The sequence below is a fragment of the Venturia canescens genome, chromosome 8 (genome assembly GCF_019457755.1).
Source record: "Venturia canescens isolate UGA chromosome 8, ASM1945775v1, whole genome shotgun sequence".
Classification (NCBI taxonomy): Eukaryota; Metazoa; Arthropoda; class Insecta; order Hymenoptera; family Ichneumonidae; genus Venturia; species Venturia canescens.
The window spans coordinates 16054749-16075890 of NC_057428.1; the positions used below are offsets into that span (position 1 = coordinate 16054749).

General features: G+C 42.1%; 1 protein-coding gene across 4 annotated transcripts in view; it reads right to left on the bottom strand.

Annotated features, from left to right (window-relative positions):
• LOC122414559 (Glial cell line-derived neurotrophic family receptor-like) overlaps window positions 1-21142 on the bottom strand; it is a 203647-nt gene that overhangs the window by 28434 nt on the left and 154071 nt on the right. For 2 of the 4 annotated variants that reach the window (XM_043425945.1, XM_043425944.1), the window contains exons 6-14: window positions 17124-17231; window positions 13753-13929; window positions 6395-6506; window positions 5108-5260; window positions 3005-3142; window positions 2410-2615; window positions 1616-1939; window positions 1367-1431; window positions 437-641 (exon numbers count right to left, since the gene is read on the bottom strand). In XM_043425945.1, the coding sequence (XP_043281880.1) occupies window positions 437-641; window positions 1367-1431; window positions 1616-1939; window positions 2410-2615; window positions 3005-3142; window positions 5108-5260; window positions 6395-6506; window positions 13753-13929; window positions 17124-17231 (1488 nt within the window). Of the gene's footprint in view, window positions 1-436; window positions 642-1366; window positions 1432-1615; window positions 1940-2409; window positions 2616-3004; window positions 3143-5107; window positions 5261-6394; window positions 6507-13752; window positions 13930-16046; window positions 17232-21142 lie in introns of all 4 variants that reach the window. The other 2 variants (XM_043425947.1, XM_043425946.1) reach the window with 2 other exon arrangements.

The window sequence follows — 21142 nt, forward strand, 5'->3', positions numbered from 1 at the left end:
CTTGGGTTTTTCAGGGCAACATTTCCTCGAGTCGCAATATAATCGAATTGGCAAAGTTTTATGAGCCACGTTTTCGTGGGAAAAAAATTGTCGCATTTTCCGTAATGAATTTTGCGAAAACGCAATTTTCTCCCGGTAACCAGAATATTTATCTCAATCACCACGGGAGAGTAAAACGGAACTGAAAGTTCAGTGGAAACGCAGTCGCGTCGAATAACACGGATGATCTCGAAGTAAAATAACGGAGACGAAAAATGGAAAGTCCGTATTATTTGAAAGTTGATGTAACTTCGTGCGTTTTTGCTGTCGCCTCATCAACCGGACATTTGTCTACGAGGTACGCTCCAACTGTCGCGGTTGATGTCAACCCCGAAGTTGTTGGCTCGTGTACTCCTATGCAGGACACAGAGAGTGAGGAAAATGGCTTATTACTCACCGGGCGAGGGCCGCATGCATATGAATCGTCCGCTGTAGCAGAGACAACGTCCACGATAAGCCTGGTAAGCGGGCGCGGCATGGTTGTAAAACGCGAAGTCGGTCTTGCACGGTGATGGCTTTACGCATATAGTGTTGCATACGAGCACTTCGCCCTCGCCGCACTGACAAAGCTCCGAACATTCTGGCTCGTTATCTCGGTAAAGCTGATCCAAAAAGCATTAAAAAATTATTTTTATTCGTTCTTCATTTACAATTACGTTCTTATCAATGTTGCGAAACCTTTTGTTTCCTCCTTTCGATACATTCACAATTGGCAAGAGTACTGGTATTGTTTTCAATTGAACAATTCATTCGTGTTTTTTAATTGGATGTTAATTTAATGAAATTCTGAAGAATTATTGTTTCGGGAATGCTCGTTCATTTTCTCCTACCTTCGAGGTCGTTTACGTGTACGATTATTTGACTAATTGATGAAAAATGTAAAATCTTTTTGTTCCCTTTTGCAAGCGTACTAATTGAACGTTCTCCGATTCCTTTCAGTACTGTGTGTTCAGTTCGAAGTGGACTTTGTTTTCGAAAATCCTCACGGAATTCCAGCGGTCATATTTCCATGAGGCTTTCAACGTTACTTCAACATTTTACAACGCGCCCTCGAGTACGTTGCCAGCGAATTTTTCACATGCTTTCACATGTTTTGAACGAGAAATTGACGAGCGCGTATTCTGGGATTTTTTTTATATCTGGCCACTCCATTGAGTCGGACAATCACTTGGATGTTCGACTCTGCTCAAAATCCCACGATCGTTTTCCGTTCACGAGTGAGCGTACCGATGTATTTTCATTATTATCGTTGGTATTTTTCACAACGAAATATCGGATTTGCGTTAAATTTATAATTGCAAACTCCTCACGCAGCCCGATGACTCACCCTTTTTCCTTTGCCCTCGCGAATGTACTGATGACTCTGGGTCGGTCTTTGTACCACGCAGAAACCTGCGAACCAATGAAAAGTGTCGGTACAAATTTTCTTCGACGCTCGTTACGTTTTTTTGTTGCTTATTTACCGAGGCACAAACAATATTTACATAATCGCACCGAAATAACGTCGTTACGTGTATCAACTTTCGACGATAAGCGTTAGGAAAATGGGGACGTCGAATACCGTGGAAATACTCACGCGGTGGCGTTGTCGTCGTCGTAGTTGTTGTCGTCGTCGGCGTCGTCGTGGCTGGAGTAGTCGGCGTTGTCGTACTCGGAGTCGTGGTGGGAACGGTCACCGTACTCGTCTCAGTCGTGGGACTCGGTTGTGTCGTCGGATTCCTCGTCACTTCCGGAATCACGTTGTCCTCCACGGGCTCAATGACCTCGAGGGTGGTGACGAGATACGTGCTCATCGTCGTACTCGTCGTTGGAAGCGTCGGCGGTGGAGACATCGTTTTTGGATGCTGGTGTCCCGGGTGATGGTGCTTTTTTCTGGCGTGATAGTCCTTTTGAGATTCGACTATGGATTCGAGGACACGAACAATAGTCATTGAGGCAGGCTGGTGATACTTCTGGGTGCGATTTCAATCGCTATTTCTCCTCGATTGTTTTGGACACGGAGAAAAGAAATTTGGCGGGGGAACGAAATTTTTATCGAGCAAAAATCTTGTCAACAAATTTCGAGTTTCGACGGATCTGAAGAGTGCGGAGAAGCAGCTGGAAATGAAATCTACTTTATTCTCGAAAACGGATGATTATTCGGGCAGGAGGATTATCGTCGGTCATTGTTAAACGGGAACAATGAGCGCGCCACTTGCTCGAAAACTGTCACTTGAAAATTAGATGGTTTTGGAGTAAATTCTCAGCAGGATCTCCGATGACCGGACGCCCATTGGAGAAGCTTCTTTCAACGTTTTCAATAAAATATTATGTAATGCTGTTGAATGAAGCAGGAAGTATGTCTACATAATTTGATGGATGGAATCTTACCGACACAAGGATTCACCCAGAGCAGCCTCTGCCATCCAAGGCAAACGTACAACTGTGCGAAATCCTGTCCCTTGCAGGCGCAGTTCGATCTCAACTCCGTTCCCAAAATACCGAGCATCGCTTTTCTGCAATCGCTCGGCGGACCGGCACATTTTTTTGTCACGCTGTCCACCGCACAACTCTGCTCGTAGTGCTCCAATTTTATTCTAAACATGACAGATGAACGAATAATCAAAAATATTGATTTTTCATAAGCAAGCATGAAAAATAAAAAAAAAAAACAAGTAATCATTTTAAAAAGATAATCAAAAACATAAAAGAAATTCAGCGTTCTGTGTGCTTCGAGCAAACTTCACCGCCGATTCACTGGCTCAATTGATTTCCATTTTATTTCTCCTCGGCGTCATTCGTCGATATATTTCAACGCGATTCTGAAGCTTTGCATAACGAGTTCAATGGAAGCGAACTTGAGAATAAAAAAGTTTAAAAAACACTCGAATCCAATGGGAAAACGAAGTTGATTCGAATCCCCACGATCTCATCGGATGATTGAATTCAAAAGTTCACACGATAATTTCAGTCAACGTTTTTTCACCTGCAGCTTTTGTCCTCCCGACAAACTTCCGCGAGGCTGTGGCAGGTCGGCATTTCTGCGAGTTCGACCCGCTGCGCGCATGCCGGATGCATTTTTTCCTGAGCAATGATGCACTCGTCCCGTTTGTCTTCGGTTTTTCTGTCAATTGAAGAAAAAAAAAACAAATTGATTCATAAATTCATCTCATTGAGACGAAGACATTGCGAGAGATCAAATGTACGGCGTGACGGTTCGTCTGTGCTGTGTTCAACTTCGTCTAACTTTGGTCTAGACCGTTTGGCGTGATACACCGAGACTAATTAGTCAGCGGGGGGGTGAGGCAACGCATTATTATAGCGAGGGATCATTACCACGAGCGAGTATTTTATGGCAGGGGATTTGATTGTTGGGCGAACGTTTTCAGCAGCGCACTGACAGTCCGCATGGAACATTATATTATTCATTGGCGCGGAGAGCCTGGAAATGAGCCGACGAATGTGAAAAGCTGCATAGAGGGTGTCCCGAGATCAAGATTCGAGTCATCGGGACCAGAAAATTCGGAATTTTCATGAGAAAAACTTCAAATTGCCTTTCCAAAGTCGAAGACGAGGAAGCTCCTCGGCTGGGCCAACTTTCGGGGCTGCAGCGTCGCCCGTCAAACGTCACACACCTGTCAACTCGGCCGCAACTTTGAGGACGCTCTTTATATACATAAATACGAATGACGAAAGTACAAAGTGGAAATAAAGAGAGCATGCGGAAGAGGGAATAAGAAAGGCTCTGGGTACGGGTTCGGAGGATAAATTGTACAAAAGAGAATGAAGAGGATAGCGGAGCAGGGGGAAAGAGGAGAATAAACTTGTCGCGAATGTCTCGAACAATGAGCTGAACGCAGCTCGACGAGTCTATGGACGCTGCAGACTGAAAATGAGAGTTAAAACACACGCGGGGCTTTTGGGATTCGACGGAAAAAAAAAAAAAAAAAAAAAAAAAAAACAATTTTGCTACAGCGAATCCACAGTGAAAATAGAACAACTCGAAGAATTGGTCATTGAAAACGTTACAAGTTTCTTTCCATTGTGTTTCTCTGTGTTCGTGTATAAAGAGCTACCGCAGTTATTTTTTTTTTTTTTTTTTTGGAAATTAAAAACAGGTTCGGACAATGTGACGAGAAAAAAAAACGTTGGTCTCCCACGATGTTGAAGGAATATTTGATCCTCATGGCCGAGAGTTTTTTTTTTTCTTATATTAAGGAAGCACGACTCGAAATCCGCCTTTCGGAGTTGAAATTTTTATGATATATTAACGAATACTTTATGCAGCTGTTCCCAAAATTAAAACAATATTGACCGGCTCGTTGGTACGTAATAAATTTTCAAAGTTGGACATTTTGACATGATAAAGTACGTCCCCTTATTGGGGCAATGTGTGGAAGTTCCGTATCAGTTTTTGGTGCTCTTGCATCCAACTAAGGTAATCCAAGAATCGAATTATTCATTTTATCTCTACTAAATAAATCATTTATCAAGAATGTGGGTCATTATTGAGCAATCATAATCGATAATGTGAATATTCAACAAAAATCAGAATAATTGTGGGTAATATTAATTTAAACTCTTTTTCGACTCGATGGAAGTAGCCGTACCTCCTTAAATAGCAAACGACTCGGGTAAACTGCGAGCTTTTTTGTTCCAATCAACACAACGTGTTTTAATCTCTCTTCCTCACTCCTTTTCTGGCTTTCTGCTGCACGATTTATGACAGCATTCGTAAGTTATGAAGGAACGATCTCGGAGGAAGAGTGGAAGCTCTGAGTGATGACGAGATCGATAGATAATTAGTTCTAGGAATCCGCTCGCGCGGTAGCTTCCCCCTCGTTTTTCTATTTTTCGAATTCAAATCTTTCCTCCGTTTCTTCACGTCAAAGACACGCTTTCTTTTTATTTTCTAATCTTTCTTAGTAATAACACGAGAATCATCCTGTGAAATAAATCAAAATTGGCTCTTGGAATGAACGGAAAGATCTCGCACTGCCTTTTTCTCGCTATATTATTATCGTATTGGTCTCCCTGCTCGTATTTTTTGCGCGAGCTCCGCCACGAGTCAGGAGATCCGATTACTCACTTGCACAGGCAGAAGGCAATTTCCATGGAGTGCTTGTGATTGGCTTTCTTGTAGAAATGTTGAAGGGCGTTCATGCATTCGTTACGTGCGCAGCTCGACACGTCGCAGTGATTAAGCACCGGTTGAAGAAGAGTTCGACACTCGGAATCGTTTCTGTTAAACAAATAAATGGGCTTTGTGCATCGAGGGATTCATGGCTTCCCTTCATATGTAAAGAGATTTTTTGTTCAGTGAGATTTGTTCAGTGAGCTGGATTCTTATGCACCCTTAAATGAACGAAAAAATCTTTTTTCTTGCTCCCCTAGCCGAAAGTACGCACTTTCCGGCCGCATTTCAGGCCGGGAACAGCATTTTTCGTGGCCGGCTAACTCGGCTAACTTCAATGCGCTCTGACGATATTTTTGCGGCCGGTGATCCTTTCATTTCGATATATGAATGTGAAGCCTGTATTCGTTGCCATGATTTTGTTTATTCGTTGCCAAGCATCATTATTATTTGCTTCAAGCGGGCGCGTATAGCGTAGCTTCTATCATTCATGTTATGCGCTATACTGCCATGAATCCGGACGAATAACATACATTTGTTCGTTCAGATGAGAAAACAGAAAATAATGTAACGGGACTAATAAAATGAATATGGTCGTCCCGAATAATGTTGTATTTCCAGATTCCAGGTTCATAGGAAAGCACATATTCATATAAATTGTCAAGTATAGCGGGAAATATTCATATATAGAAATTGTTAACTATCATGGGACTTTAAATCAGACATGTATCAAAGAATTATTTATTTGTACTAATAATATTGTTGTATCATTGTGTGATATTTTGTGTGTGTGTTTTTTGACTTTGTGTTTATGTTTTTAATGCCCGCCCCGACCAGCAAAACCTCGGCTTCGCCTCGGTCCTGCAAAAGTCGGGCGGGCGCCCCCCCCCCCTCCCCCCCTCGCGATTGCTAGTAATTATTGAACGTACTTTCGGCTACGGGATCAAGAAAAATAGTATACAACCCACGGCCCAAATGTTGGATGCCCTGGCATGTGCGACATGAAGGCCTCGGCTTCGCCTCGGCCTTCATATAGCACATGCCAGGAAATCCAACTTTCGGGCCTAGGGTCGTAATATACTATTTATTGATGCTTCTGCCTCAGGCTGCTCATTGTTTCTCGAATTAGCATCGAAATGTGCAATCATCACGAACGAGCAGAAGTCATTGACGTTCACACTTGACACGTTTTCCCAGAACAACATTAACAAGAGCAGCGTAAAGAGGAAAAATAATACTCACTTGCACGAGGCGTAAGCGTGATGGCAAGTGCTGGAGAGAACGAGCTTCAGAGGCTGGTGCGGTATCGTCCTGTCAATCTCGGAGCCTTGGGGACTTCCTGCGTTATTTGTCTCTAAAAATTGATTACAAAATATCGTAAGCGAGTTCACAAAGTAGACATTTCGTCGATGGGGTATTGCTTTGGGGTTTTTTACTCAGTGATTCCTCGATATGCTGCCTTCCATAATCTTTCATGGCGCTTTGTCCACTTCAGATCTCACATCTCTTAGCAAAACTTTTCCTCCAGGAGCTTTTATTCGACTTCATAATACGAGGAAATATAAGATATCGCTGTGGCAAGCACAGTTCACGGGGAGGTCGGCCTACGAGAGGAGAAATGAGCGGGAGAAAAAATCAGATAAAGCGCCATCTCGCCGTTTAGTTGACTCTCCCTCGCGGCTCTAACGACCAAGCGTCGCCTATTTCGAGCCCAGAAAGATCTTGTACGATTTTATAAGTAAGTCATTCTTCATCGTGTGCAAAGAATGGGGGAAAGCAGCGACTCTCGGACGATTTACTCGTCTCGAGTCTTCCCTTCAGCTCTCTTTCTCACGCACTTCTTGACCCCCGGAGAGAGACAGGCCTCGCGTATGCGTGCGGCTGCGAGCAGGAGCATTTTAATAAAAAATACAAATCATCTTGCCCCTTAAAGAGAATGAGGCAGGAAGGGCTGCCGAGTCGAAATCTGTTTTTAACCCCCTTTCCGCCCCTCCGAAAGTACGTCTTTAAGGTCCTCCACTCTCCTCCTACTTGCGAAAAACATCGCGGCAATAACTCCAAATCCTCCAGTCATCTTCCTCCCTGAGTGTCTCCCTTTTTTGTCGTTTTCCTGATTTCCCGACCCTCCGGTTGTCACCGCACCCTTCGACTTTTCCCGTCTCATTTTAAAGCAATTCGCCGCCAGTCAGGCGGCAATGCTTTGCTTACCAACTAAATTTCGGAAACCCAAGCTTCAACGCGAGTGCGCACAGCTTCGAAAATCACGCCCCTTCAGAAGCGGAGATATTCGTACGTGAAAATTCGAATTTTCGAAATATTCGCATCGAAAAATAAACTCACAACATTCAGTTACTCATTCACTTTGGATTTTTGAGAAAATTGAAAATTTCATACGCACGAAGATTTACAAAGCGATAAAACCTCGCTTAGTACTCGAATACTCCGATTGAAAAGGACAGAATGACTCGACACTTAACTGATGGGCACACACGTCCGTGTGCCCTAAAAAAGGCCATCAAGTGTCGTTCAATTACAGCACACATAGCTCTGTACTCTCGTATGTACTTGCACGTTTTATCTCCGCTATATTTGATAGGAGCAAACAACGAGTGATTAATGACCGCTGAGTACTCCGAGGCATTTACCGCATGTATTATCCGATAGAGACTAGATTTACTCGATTTCGCTTACGTCTCGTGAATTTTATTAGTGCATAGGCGCGCTACAAAAACACGAGCATTAATCCTTCAGCCTGGAATATTTCATAAGATGCGAAAATGATTTTTTTCACCTCGACCTGACAAATTGTGCTTTCGACTAAATAAAAGCCACTTCGATCTTTCGCTCTGATATTTCAGTGTTTTCGTTACCATTATTCATGGGAGTTGCAGAAAAATGATAAAGATTACTAATTTATTTGTAATTCTTGCTCGGTGGAATTTGAAGAGGCTCCAAATCGTCGGTTTTAAAACGAAACACTGGAAAAATGAATAACATTAAATTCTTGTTATATTTCGAGTTAAATTCTCTGTTTTGAAGCTCGTTGAAGGGCAAAAAAAATGCAATTTCATGGTTTTTAAGGCTCCGAGGAGGAATGAAATTTTTTTGGTTTCATTCGAATCAATGTCGCTGAAGTTTCCAACGATGGACTTCAACGAAATTGAAAAAAAAAAAATCTCGATTCACCTCTTTTTTATTTCCCGAATCACTTCGTTAGGTCAAAAAAGTAAGACATTCCAAGTTTAGTCGAAAAATTCGTTCTGGAACACCCCCATTGCGGGGGTTGAAATTTTCGAAAATTTCGTATATATAATTTTTCCTATGAGCATTCACCTCTCACGATAGGTTCCAAATATGTTTCATGCCATTCTGAGTCGAATGAGACAAAAGTGTAATGACCAAAAAAAAAAAAAATTCCGAAGACTATGAAAAATTTCCAAATTTTGAAAATTTTCGAAAATTTCAAAAATCAAAAAAATAATCTCCCACGATGGGTTCGAAACATGTTTCACGTGATTCTGAGTCGAATGAGACAAAGTTGTAATGACCGAAAAAAAAAAAAAATCCGAAGGCTATAGACTATGAAAAATTTCAAAATTTTGAAAATTTTCGAAAATTTCAAAAATCGAAAAAATGACCTCCCACGATGGGTTCGACACACATTTCACGCGATTCTGAGTTGAATGAGACAAAGTTGTATTGACCGAAAAAAAAAACAATTTTCGAAGGTTATAGACTATGAAAAAATTCCAAGGTTCGAAAATTTTCAAAAATCAAAAAAGGACCTTCCGAATCACGAAGTGATTCATAAAATAAATAAAAAGAGGTGAACCGAAAATTTTTTTTTTCAATTTCGTTGAAGTCCAACGTTGGAAACTTCAGAGATATTCGAATCAATTGTTTTTCTCTGGTATTTCGTTTATTATTAAGAATTTTCTATTGTACGATAGCCACCTGCGGTAATTCGCGAGCTTTTTCTGACCTGATTATTCGGTCGACCATTAAAAAACAATTAACTCCATTTAAGAGATAGTGAGAAAGGCGGTTTCTCCCTCCTCGACTCTCCAGCTCCTTCGATGGACAATCGCGAGCTTTCTTTTGTAAGAGAACGATAAGCTAGTTCCTGAGATCCTCCCTGCAGCGTGCCATACAATAGGCCTTTCGAGGGCTGCTCTAGTCACGAGTGTAAATGTCTCCAGTTCCAACTGCTTTGGAGGAAGAAAAAAATCTCAGCAGCTTCTTAAAGTTTGTATTACTACAGAATTTTTTGGTATCGTGGAAATTTTATGAAGCTAGAGAATCCAAGGGACATAAAATAATTATTGGGTTTCCATGGCGATGTGAATTTCGATTTGCACTATTTTAGTCGGGCATGAATGATCGATTTTCGATTAGGAGGCTCAGGAATATTTGAACGAGCATGAATATTCTTTGGTTAAATTTAATTTACTTCAATCTCATTCCGCAGTTTGCTCTATTTCAGTCAATCAGGTTTCGAACATTCCGATATAAAAATCAGTGATTGACTGTTCGAAGTTTGCACTCGACAATGTTTAAATAATCGCAACAACGATTATAGGATTCAACATAATTTATTCTGTTATTATCCCGATCAATGAGTTGAAACGGATTGTTCATTTGTGAGTACGGAGCAACTGAATTTGCTGAATTTATTTGTTCAACGATACCCCAGCGTCGTAGCGAGTGAGATTTATTTCAGCCAGCAAATTGATTGAGTGGTTGAAACAACCGGATGTTTGTCGTATGATCGACAGAATTTCAACGCCTTCCGTAACCACGGGATTAGAATTTAACAAGAATCGAGTCGATTGAACAAATAATTTTCGAATTTATATTCTCACAGAAAACAACAAAAATGATTTTTATGTATATTCATTAAGGGGTCTACCCTAATTAAACGAGCAAAAAAAGAGTATTTTCACGAATTTTTTTGACCGGTATAAATTATAAATATGGATATAAAAAGTGTTAGGCCTAAAAAATACACTCTTAAAATACACGAAAAGTTTTTTTCATATTCATTTTAGCCAGTTTTCGTACAGAAAAATGGGGAAGAAGACAGACCTAAAAAAAGATGGGCGTGGCTGTTGATAAAATCTCTGGAATGGATAATCGGAGAAAATAAAGGTTTTAGATTCAATAGGCAAATGGCTACATCGCGTATCATACGATTTTTCATTTTTTCAAAAATGACAAAACGACAGCTATTTTTCCAAAAACTGCAAAAAAACACGTTTTTTTCATAGTTTTTTGCAAAAAAAAATAGTTCCATTAAAAATTCCAAAAATCGTGTGATATGCGCTATACCTATAGTCATAAAGAACACGTGGTAAAATTTTGGTAAGAATCGGTGGAATAGTTTTGGAGATTTTATGAATATATTATCGCGCTCAGACAGCCAAGTAAACGCCGCTCAAAAGTACACTTGGACTGTTCAGATTTTTATAAAATTTCAGTACGATACTTTTAAATATGTAAACTTTTGAAAAACGCAATAAAAAAATGGATTTTTTGAAAATTCTAATTAGGCTAGACCCCTTAAAATGACCACTACAATCATGAAAATATTGAAATAAGAAATATTTTTGATGAAACATTTGAACAGTATTCGTTCAAAAATTGTTCGTATACTTCCATAAATAAAAATAATTTTGAGCGAAAAGTATATCCGTGCGAGGATTTCATGATGCAAAAGGAAAAGATATTTTTTCCAAGCAATCCAAAGTAGTCGGGAAAAATCGATCAGCTGAAGAGAAATCACCGAGTCCGCTAGAACTTGTTGAAAGTTTGTCGAAACTTTAAGTTTTTCGTATTTGGGTCATCCCCGTGAAAATGATATAACATCTCCGAGGTGAACGGATACGTCCCTCAGGCGGGAAATGAGACTGATATCTGGCTTTCTCTTTTTCGCCATTTCTCTTTCTGTCTCTCTCTCTCTCTCTCTCTTTTGCGATGGCATCTTGCAAAACCCCGGAATTAAATTAAACCTCCGGTGCGATAAATCATCGAGGAAATCGCGGTGAGTTGCGACGATGGATATCTCCGCGGCACGCTGAGAGTAACGCTTGCAACTTTACCGTGATCGTGGTCGTCATAGCTCACATGCGGAAAGCGCAGACTGCATCATCCGGCGCTCCGCGCTTTCGTGGCTTTCCACTTTTTTAGGAGAAACAATAACTTCAAAAACAAAAAAAAAATGAATTCTTCGAATTGAGCGAATAATTTATTTCAACAAATTGTTGTTGGAACGAGCAAAATTCTGGAGCAGTTATCCAAAAAATGCGCTTATTCAACGAAATATTGTTTGGCCAAAGCGTGTTTCAGTCCCGACGATACTCCTCAGTCAATTCGATGCTCGAGCTCACGATTTGCAAACGAATTCTCTGTTAAAGCCGCTGAAAAGTTTGCAAATTAACGGCAAGAATTCTGTTTGGAAAACTGGGGATTACGTCGACTAATTTATCAACATTTTCCCATTGACTGATTCAACTACATTTTCACGAATCCATGAAAAAACATGCAACCATTTTTTTCCCCAAAAAAAGGGTTCATTTTGAGGGAGAATTTTTTAAAATTCAGTTGCCTTTTGCCTGAAAATTTTGGCCCGTAAGTTCACCACAGCACGCGCAAAAATCGTGAATTCGTTTTCGTAATTGAAGCACGTCAATCCACCTTTAAGTCAACGAATCAACGAAAACTGGAAGAATAATCTTCGCGTTCGACGAGCACAAAACAAACATTTTTTCGTCAAATATTCCTAAAAATGTCCGAACCTTCGCCTCAGTTTTGGGACAGTTACTTTTATTCTTGTAAAAAGTTCTTCCATGAAAGAACGAACGAAAATATTTCTCCTGTCACCATTGTGATACCGCGGGGCCAAGAACCCGGAGTCGTCGCCATCGTAGAGCTCGACCAACGAAAATAAACACCAAGACGACCGTATCGGTGTTGTCAGCGTCGAGTTCCTCGTCAGTGGATTCCGCTCTTGTCCACTAGCTTCGAAAGCTTCAGAGTCCTGCAAAGTCTCGCGCGAGCACGTTGCGCTCCATTGTTCTCGGGAGCGAGGGAAACTCTCGCTTGGAGTCATTAGTTAGGCAGCTTCGAAGCGCGTTTCCCTTTTTTCTGAACCGGGCCACTGGTCGGCAACGAGATCGATGAATAATTGGTAGCGGACTGTGATCGACTTTCCGTTGGTAAAAAATTGAGGAATTCCCGTGACCACGAAAACGGCGGGTTTGAAGGGCGACTAACGAAATTCCGTCAATAAAATCGATGAATTTATAATCCCAGGATTCGAAGACTGAATCATGAATAAAAAAACTCATAAAGAATGCAGATAAGTTGCAGACTCAACTTTCGACTTCGGTGTGACGGAGAGCGTTCTCGTGAGCGCTTTTAATATTTTATATCTCCGAGCTTTGATCGTATTCTATAGCCACGAGACGGTGAGAAGTCTCCTTGTTTCGCGATCCTCGTTCCACTCGTTTCCCAGCCCCGTTCCCCCCCCCCCCCTTTTGCGCCCTTCGACCTCTTAAAGTGAAATTATAAAAAGTGTTTTGTGCATTATTAAGTTGTGCGGAAAGCTTTCCGCCTTGGCAGAGCCTCCCTAACTTTTCCCCATCCACGGTTAGTCGGCTACTTCCATTGCGGATTGAATTAAACCGATTATGAGCGTTGTTCGAGTCAGGACTTTAGGAAAGAGCGATATTAACTCGGAATTATTATTCGTTTAACTGTCACGATCACTTTTCTATCGTATTCCTCAAAATGTCTTTACTTTTTCACTCTTTTAACGTCTACCCTCGTTCTTGAATTCGATCAGAGCCTTCTTTGCTTCTTTCATAAAAACTTTGTGCAAATTCCATCGTTGCAGACGCACTGGGAGAGGCAGAGGCAGATCGGAGATGATTGAATGTTCCTCGTATATAGTATTACATTTCCTGTGAATCTGTTCACAACTAGTTTCACTCAATACCGTGGGGGTTTGCGGATGATAGTTCGACATTCTTGAGCCAGACACGAATCCTGTCCAGCTATATACAGGTCGTGTTGCTGCGAGAACACAGGAAACTCGTGTAACGCAGTTTGGGAGTAAAGCAGGAAATAGTTGCTCGCATATTTTAATTTGCCACGTAACTTGCTGATTTTATATTTAACCCGATCGATTAGCTGGCCAATTTGATTCGTGATTAACCGGATCGTGAAATCATGGCAAGCGATAATTTATGTGATTAACAACTTGGCTGAGATTCCATGCAGCAGTGGAGGGTGGGCGTAGACGATAAATGTAATTTTGGAAAATTCGATCGATTTTCCAACGCTGCGGAAGCTGCGAGTGCCTTCGTAACAATGAGAATTATGAGCGCACTTTGTCAGCAGCTTCTCAACCTACACCGGCTCATTCTCGTGACGTTATTCGGGTTAATTAGAGATTTCATTTCAATAGAGTGGTAATAGGTGGTAAAACAATCATGAGAAATTCCCGGTACGTGCGTACGCCGACTGAGGACCGCACCGGAATTTTCATCGGCGCGTACACAAAGCCGTGGCACACATTAAACAAGCGGATATTAACTCACCTTCATTTTCTTCTCCCGTATTATTTTTTCGGTGGTACGGTCGATGATGCAGGCCCGGAAGCGGCCACTGCTTCAAGGCGTGGAGGTCTTTGTGGTCGGCGTCGATCAGCGGATTTTCCAACTGGGATTCGATTACTTCGACGCTCGTCGAGTTGTCCGGATGCGAAATAATCTTCACTGTAAATGTCCCAGACGTGTCGAGATGCAAGGATTAAACAAATTTCGCTCTATACATTAGGGGCGCGCAGGTACGAAACACGTTTACGAAAATCCGGAGAGGATAAGTTTTCCTACAAAAGATACGAACGCGTGAAACGAACGAGGAACGAAATACTTGACACAACGCTTTTACCCGCGCTACGAAGACGCCACCGGACAGAAAAGCCGCGTCTTCTTCTCTCTCCCCAGACGCGCTGTAACTCAAATCGCCCTTTATACCGAGTGTCATTACGTGCCAAAGATATTACAAAATAAAAAGGAAGAAAAGGAAAAAAATACGAAGAGATGAAGACGAGCTCTTGTGAAAAGCGAGATTTCTCCCTTTGTCTCTTTGCCTCTGTCGATTTCATGGACGAACTAAACAAAAGAGGACAAATAAAACAAAAGATAAATGCGAGATCTTGCGTGAGAGTCGCCGGCTCTCCTTCCAAGTTGTCTTCTCTAGCACATACTAAACTCTCAGGCAGTTCATCTTTGGGCACGTCTCCTCTCGACTCTTCGTAAGATAGAACAAGAGCAACTCCGGATACCGGAGCTATCGAACGTATCGAATTTTCTCTCTGCCGCTCTCTTACATACAAAAGCCTCGATACATACACGACGACCTCTGTGAACTTTTGTTTCGTCGTGAGCTCTTTTGTACCCGAAAGGGTGGAAATATTTTCATGTACGCGGTGTCCCGACTGTGAGTTACATAAAAACTTCATTTTTACTCAATATTTTATTCGTCATCCGATTTTAGCTCCGGAAGAAAAAAGGAACGTTTTGATGAAACAGTTCAATGTAAATACGAATTTAATAAATAACAACGCAGCGATTGGACAAATTTGACAGGCGATGAAACGTTGCTCGTGTTTTCCAAACTTTGTTCAAGGTATAGCTCGATCCACGATCGGGACACCTTGCACACTGCGACACGCCTAGTTTCGTATCTCGATTTCGGATCGTCGAACCAGGAAATTTTCGCTCGCGTACGAAGGCGCGGAAACGCAAGTAGCGTGCGCTTGTTTTCCCGAATTCACAAATCCCTTGCGGAGCGCTTCGCTACACCAGAATGATCCTGGGGTCGTGAAAAACAATGATACTCCCGTTCCCCAGGACTTTTCGCACAGAAACAAGGAATTCGGGACTTTTTCGTGCAAGGAGCAAGTCGTGATAGATGCTTTTCACGCAGGACGAAAAGAAAAACAATATTTTCGTCTAATCTTACGAAATCGATCCTGAAAGTCAGTTAATTCATTTAGCACAGATTTTTTATGTTATTCGAGAAATTTATGTACATGTGCATGCTCGTGTCACGTTGAGGAGACCAAAGCGGAGCGAGGTACCTGAAGAAAAATGTTATTTTCCTGATTTTCAAAAACACTGTACTTGTATTTATTCTCCTCAAACATGGAAAATCGATCGTAAAGTCGTCGTTGTCATCAACCTAAAAAAATCTTCCCCCAAATTCCCGAAACGCTAATTATCCAAGCAAACCCAGTGAAGAATTCTTTGACTCGGACAACCCTGTTTCCGGAAGAGGGCCAGCCTTTTGCAAGGTGTCTTAAGGCAGGTGCTGGTTTCGAATCGACTGCGTTAAAAAAAAATAAGCCAAAATTTCGATTTCAGTAAAAAATCTGCGAAAGGCAGGCACACGAATTCAGGAGAATACATCGAAAAAGACAAAAGCAGGAAAAAAATATATTCGATAAAGAATTGTCTCAGGTGCCCCTCGTGGTCGTGGTCTCCCCTGCAAAGAGGGCACGTTTTCACCAATTATACATTTCGAAACCTTTTTTTATTGGAGCGAACATTCCATATCTTTTTCTTTACACGAAAGTAAAAAAAAAATGTGCCAATTTTGGGATTTGAAAGCTTTGGCTTCGTCGACTGGTTTCCTGCAGAGAAGAAGGTACAGAAAGTTGTTGGACAAATGAATAAGGTTGTAGTAGGACGTATCCTCGAAATGTAAAATTCTTGTGAAAAACGCATCTCGGACAGAGATGCACGTATACGTACGTATATCTATTTACATATGGATTTAAACCCGAAGCGAGCCCGTCGGGGGGTTCCGGGTGCATTTGTCAAGTTACCTTGATCGACGAAACCGTCGAAAGCCTCTCGGAGATCGAAGAGTCGATCGACTGGCAAGGAGAAGCCAGACGATCCATCATTGTCAAAGTGATGGTGGTGGTGATGGTGATGGTGGTGGTCGTGGTCGTCGTCGAAACGACCGACGACGACACCGTGCTCATAGTAGTAGGTGGGACGTGGTGGTGCTTGTGCCTTGGTGCCGTAGTTGTTTCCCCGTTGCCAATATGGCGGCGGGGCCGGAAATGCGTTGGGATCGAGTGCGTCTAAGTTTGGTGAGGTTGAGCGCGAGGGTGCGGGTGGTGCTACTGGTGGATTCTGTGCGGACGTATCTTTATTACGAGGGGAAGCAGGATAATCGTGGCGATTATCGATGCCGTGTTGAATCGGTTGGTGCTGATTGTGCCGATCGCGATGACGGTGCTGATGATTGTTCGTTTGAGGGTCATGCGTCTTTTCGGGATGGTGGGATTGTGGGGGGTGAGCAGTGCGCGAAGCGTCCTCATGCTTTGGTTCCTTCGATTCTCCAGGATGGAAAGAAGACGAAGACGAAGAAGAAGAAGAAGATGAAGATGAAGGGGAGAAGGAGGAGGAAGAAGAGAGAGACAAGTCGTTGCCGTGGGCAATGCCTAAGTTAATTCTACGTCCTTCGTTCGACCTTGTGCGTTGTTGATCGCCGTAACCGTTCACTTTGCTACCACCAATTCGACCGTAAATCATTCCCCGAGGATCCTCGCCGTCGTCGTTATCATTATTATCATGATTATTGTGCGAGGTGATTTGCCGATGATCCGAGGGATCGGAGCCACCGGGTTCGACGCGTTCCGCCTCCGGATCACCGTTTCGCTCCTTGCCAAAGTCTCGTCCAGCGTAAACGGTGATTCTCGGACTTCCGGTACGAATGCCGCCCGGTAGCTCCGGTACTTCGTGATCACTCCTCCCACGAGGATCGTTATTACGATTGTCTAGTCTCGTTACGTCACCACGACGATTCTCAAACGTGTCACCCTCGTAACTATCGTAATAAGACGTTTTTCCCGTTGCCGATACACCCGGAAATAGAAAATAGGGATACATACTGGTCGGGGGCAACCAGATCTCTTGAAAGTTCTCCTGCTGGGGGTCGAACGGATATAGGGCCGAGTCTGTTCCCGATAGGTCTACGGACGCGGAGGAGGGCAGAAAGTCTGAAACACACAAGAAAAGACCGCGAGCCAACGAGTTCAGTCATCGCTTTACTTTTTAGTTCTTTTTTTTTTTCGTTTTCTTTTTTACTCTTTCTCTTTAACACTCTTAAAGTCGATCATTCTTCTTGTTTCCCTGTCTGTCTGTCTGTCTGTCTGGCTGCTGGGTGTTTGTGTTAGTGTCCACCATACGCATTCCTCTTTTTCTCTTCTTTCATGATCACGCAACAAGCGAGAATTTCCGTGAGCTCAATTCCAGCGAGCGGGGCGTACATTTCTTTTTTTTAATCTCATGTCAAGCGATTCATTGGGAAATGCGCGCGTTGTCGATCGTTACACACGAGCATTAAACTGTGGCCGATCACTCAGAAATACCGAATTATTTCAAATGCGGCTGTAACTCGTTCGTTACTCGGACAAATTTCCAATTACTTTATCGGGATTTTTCGTTTGGATCTCTACTGTAAATTATTCGGCATTTGGATCCTCGATCCGGAAGAGGATTGACGATCCTCATGAGCGGACGAATCTCGTCGGTGGTTCGTGACGTGTACAATGCTCCGAGTTACTTTTGCAATTTTTCGAAGGAACGATGCTTCTACCGCGTAAGCTTGATTCGTGAGAACTCGATGAAAAAAAAAAATAAAAAAAAATAAATAAAAAAAGAACGAGAAAACGGATGAGAAAAAAACATTGTAGGACGAAAGGAAGTGAGGAGGCTGGCAAGAATCGGGATGGTGGCGAGGAAAAGGGAGGCAAAGTCTGCTTTAAATTGGATTTTGATAAGAAACGACTTCTACGTTTCTCCCTCATGGATAGGAGGAGACGGAGAGAGAGAGAGAGAGAGACACACACACACACACATACACACAGGCAGGGGAAAGGAGAAAAAGAGACGGACAGGGCGAGGAAAAGACAGAGAAAGGAAGAGACGGAGCGAGAAAAAACATTGAATTATGGCTGGTCCATTGCCGCTTTTTCCCATCACCGGATATACCGAATAACAGAAAGAAAGAGGAGAAAGAAAAGGAGAAATAGAAGAAGATAAGAGGAGAGAAAGTGAGAGGGCAGAAGGGATCGGTTTTAGTGGCGAGAACGAAGATAGAGGGGTAAAGGAAGGTCTCGTTTTGAATATTTAACGCGAACCGTAGAGATCCGGGGTCTCAGTTATACACGAATGTGCCTTTGGCAAAATTCGAAGGCTCTCAACTGGCAAAACGAAAGCATGAAATACGTAACGCAGTAGATATTCGTGGGCGTTAGTAAATGCTTGAAGAACAGTTGGAAAGAAAACTTAAATATTGAATTATTAATGTACACTTTTCATCGTTTTTATCCACTTTTTCGTTCCGTCCGCGGTAACTATTTTACAAAATGATATATTTTGTTGGATCAATATTTGTGGGGGATCGAGCTACGAACGCGACGCGGCACAATGTCCTCGGAAATGTGAGGATAAAAAGTTATCTCATATTGAAATATTCCAGGGCTGCCCGCAGCAAAAAATCATTGTAAAAGCAATAAAAGCGTTTCCAATTTTGTGATATTAATCGGCCAGGGAACCGCGAGGCAAGACTCGAGACACGGGCTATTTGGACTCTTGGGATGAAGGTCATTTGTCGGAGATGAAGCACGCTCATTCGGAGAGGAAAACGCGACCGAGTGTTCGTCATATTCGACAGGAAAATACAGCAGCTCTTTGACGACGTCGATGTGCAGAATTTTCTTCATGTTCGTGCCGACAACTTTTTATGCATTTATGCATCGCACAGGGTGATCTCAAGAGTATACACGGGAAAAAGGGAACGAAAATAAGTACAGTCTCGGAAAAGGTGGCTCACAGAAAGTCTCAAGAGATACGTGATTACGTAAGATTTGAGATAATAATTTAACCCCTCGTGAACGCTATTTTCAACAGTTTTTGCGAGTGAAAAAGTCAACTCATTCAGCACAATTGACGATAATTTTTCTTCCAAATAACGCTCGTTTACATTCGACCGAAAAACTTTTTGAAAAACCTCAGAAAACTACCGTTTTTGGATTCGATCAGCAAATTCCTTTGATGAATTTTTCCAAAATCAATAACCTTTCGATATTCAGCAAGCTCGATCCAAATAAATTGACTTTCTCACGTTTCTGGTATAGATACACTGGAGAAGAAGAAACAATAATATTTGGAGACAGTGACAGAAAAGACAGTGTGAGCAGAATAATAGAAAAACATTAACATGCGAGAGAAAGTGATAGAAGTACGTATGACATGCATCGGTTCATAACTTCGCTCGTTCTGTGTCAAAAATTGAATTTCCATGGTGTCGAGCGATGTGCTCGAAGAGCCTTGCAACGATTTTGATATCTTGAGTGAAATTCCAACGCGATAAGAGTTTGTCGTTGCATTAATTTTTATTGACAGAACGAGCGATAATTTACGTGTGCTATCGGACGAGGGACGACGCATTCCGTCGTTCCACGTCTGGTTTCCTTATTCTCGGGGATGCTAATTTCAGTGTGCTCGTGCATTTGAATACGGCGTTGTTGCTATTGAAAAATACGATTCGGGATAATGTGCATAAATCTATTTATCGACGAATGTATTTTCGTCGCCTCCACTCGCTTTGCTCCAGTATATAAAATGTGCGAATCCCAGAAAATCGATATACTCAGCGGAGCCCTGATTTGAGCTTAAAAAAATAATACCTCGATCGATCTGTCTTTCGAGATATTGCCCCCTTTTTTGAAGTAGCTATCGAAAATTATTAATGCTTCGCTCCTCTCCCGTTCGGATGCACTCCTCGAGCTGTCGTTATTCACTATGCGAGAACGAAAGCTTTCAACTGAAAACTTCACGGTTTTGTGTTACCGAAGTTAAATGAGGATGAAATAGAACGAAGGAAAATAAATAATGGAGCCGAATTAACTTGCGGGCACGTCCGGTGAAGAGATCTCTCTCAAAATCTCTTCCATGCACCATCCTTAAGCAGTATTTAAATAATTAAATATTCGATATTCAATCGTCTCGTTGATTCATTCACGCTCGATTGGAAGATCAGCAACGAAGGGATTTCACGATATTGAAATAGTGCAGTAACTGATCAAGTCGGAAAATCTGGTTCATCGTGTTCCAACCAGCGGTTCAGGTATTGGACAAATTTCTGAAGTTCCGAAGCTTCTTGAATGAGTGTGAACTTCCCCCGAGCAATTAGGCACGATTATTGATACTTTAATCGTCAAATTTATTCGTTTAATATCATTTTTTAAACGTACTTCCTCGATTCCCTTGAGCACAAGGCAGTTTCATATTCGAATCGAAAAAAAAAAAAACCCTCCCTCGGAGCATTCACATCTTAACGAATCCGGTATCCACGGAATATTAAAGCATAAAGTTGTTTATCCTCTTCAGGATTTGCCTCGCGAAAGGAGTCGCGGCACAGGCGGATCCACTCATTCATATTCATACAACAGCCCCGTCCGTGTTTAATGATGGTTAAAACGTTAAGGGCTCGCAAAGCGGAGGGGAGAATCAGTGAAAACTCAATTTGAAAAACGGCGGATCCTGCGAACCGTTCAAACGCTACGATCCATTTGCTCTCGATGGGGCATTTGGCAAAAGGACTTTTTTCCTATCATCGAAATGGAGTCAGAGATATAAATAAACTGCGCACGATCGCGATCGAGCATGTGAAATACCAGCACCGTAGGAAAACGGCTGAAGTTGAAAACCGTTCGCGTATCTAATTGAATAGTCCGAAAAATCATTCAAATATTTACAACTTGTGGATACACGGATAACAAATATATGAAAAAACTCGACTCGCACGAGCTGTTTTCCAAAAGCATGACAATTTTCAACCGAAATTCTATACGATTAAATATTCAGATACCAATTTCTATTTCCACTCGATCGCTTATTCGTT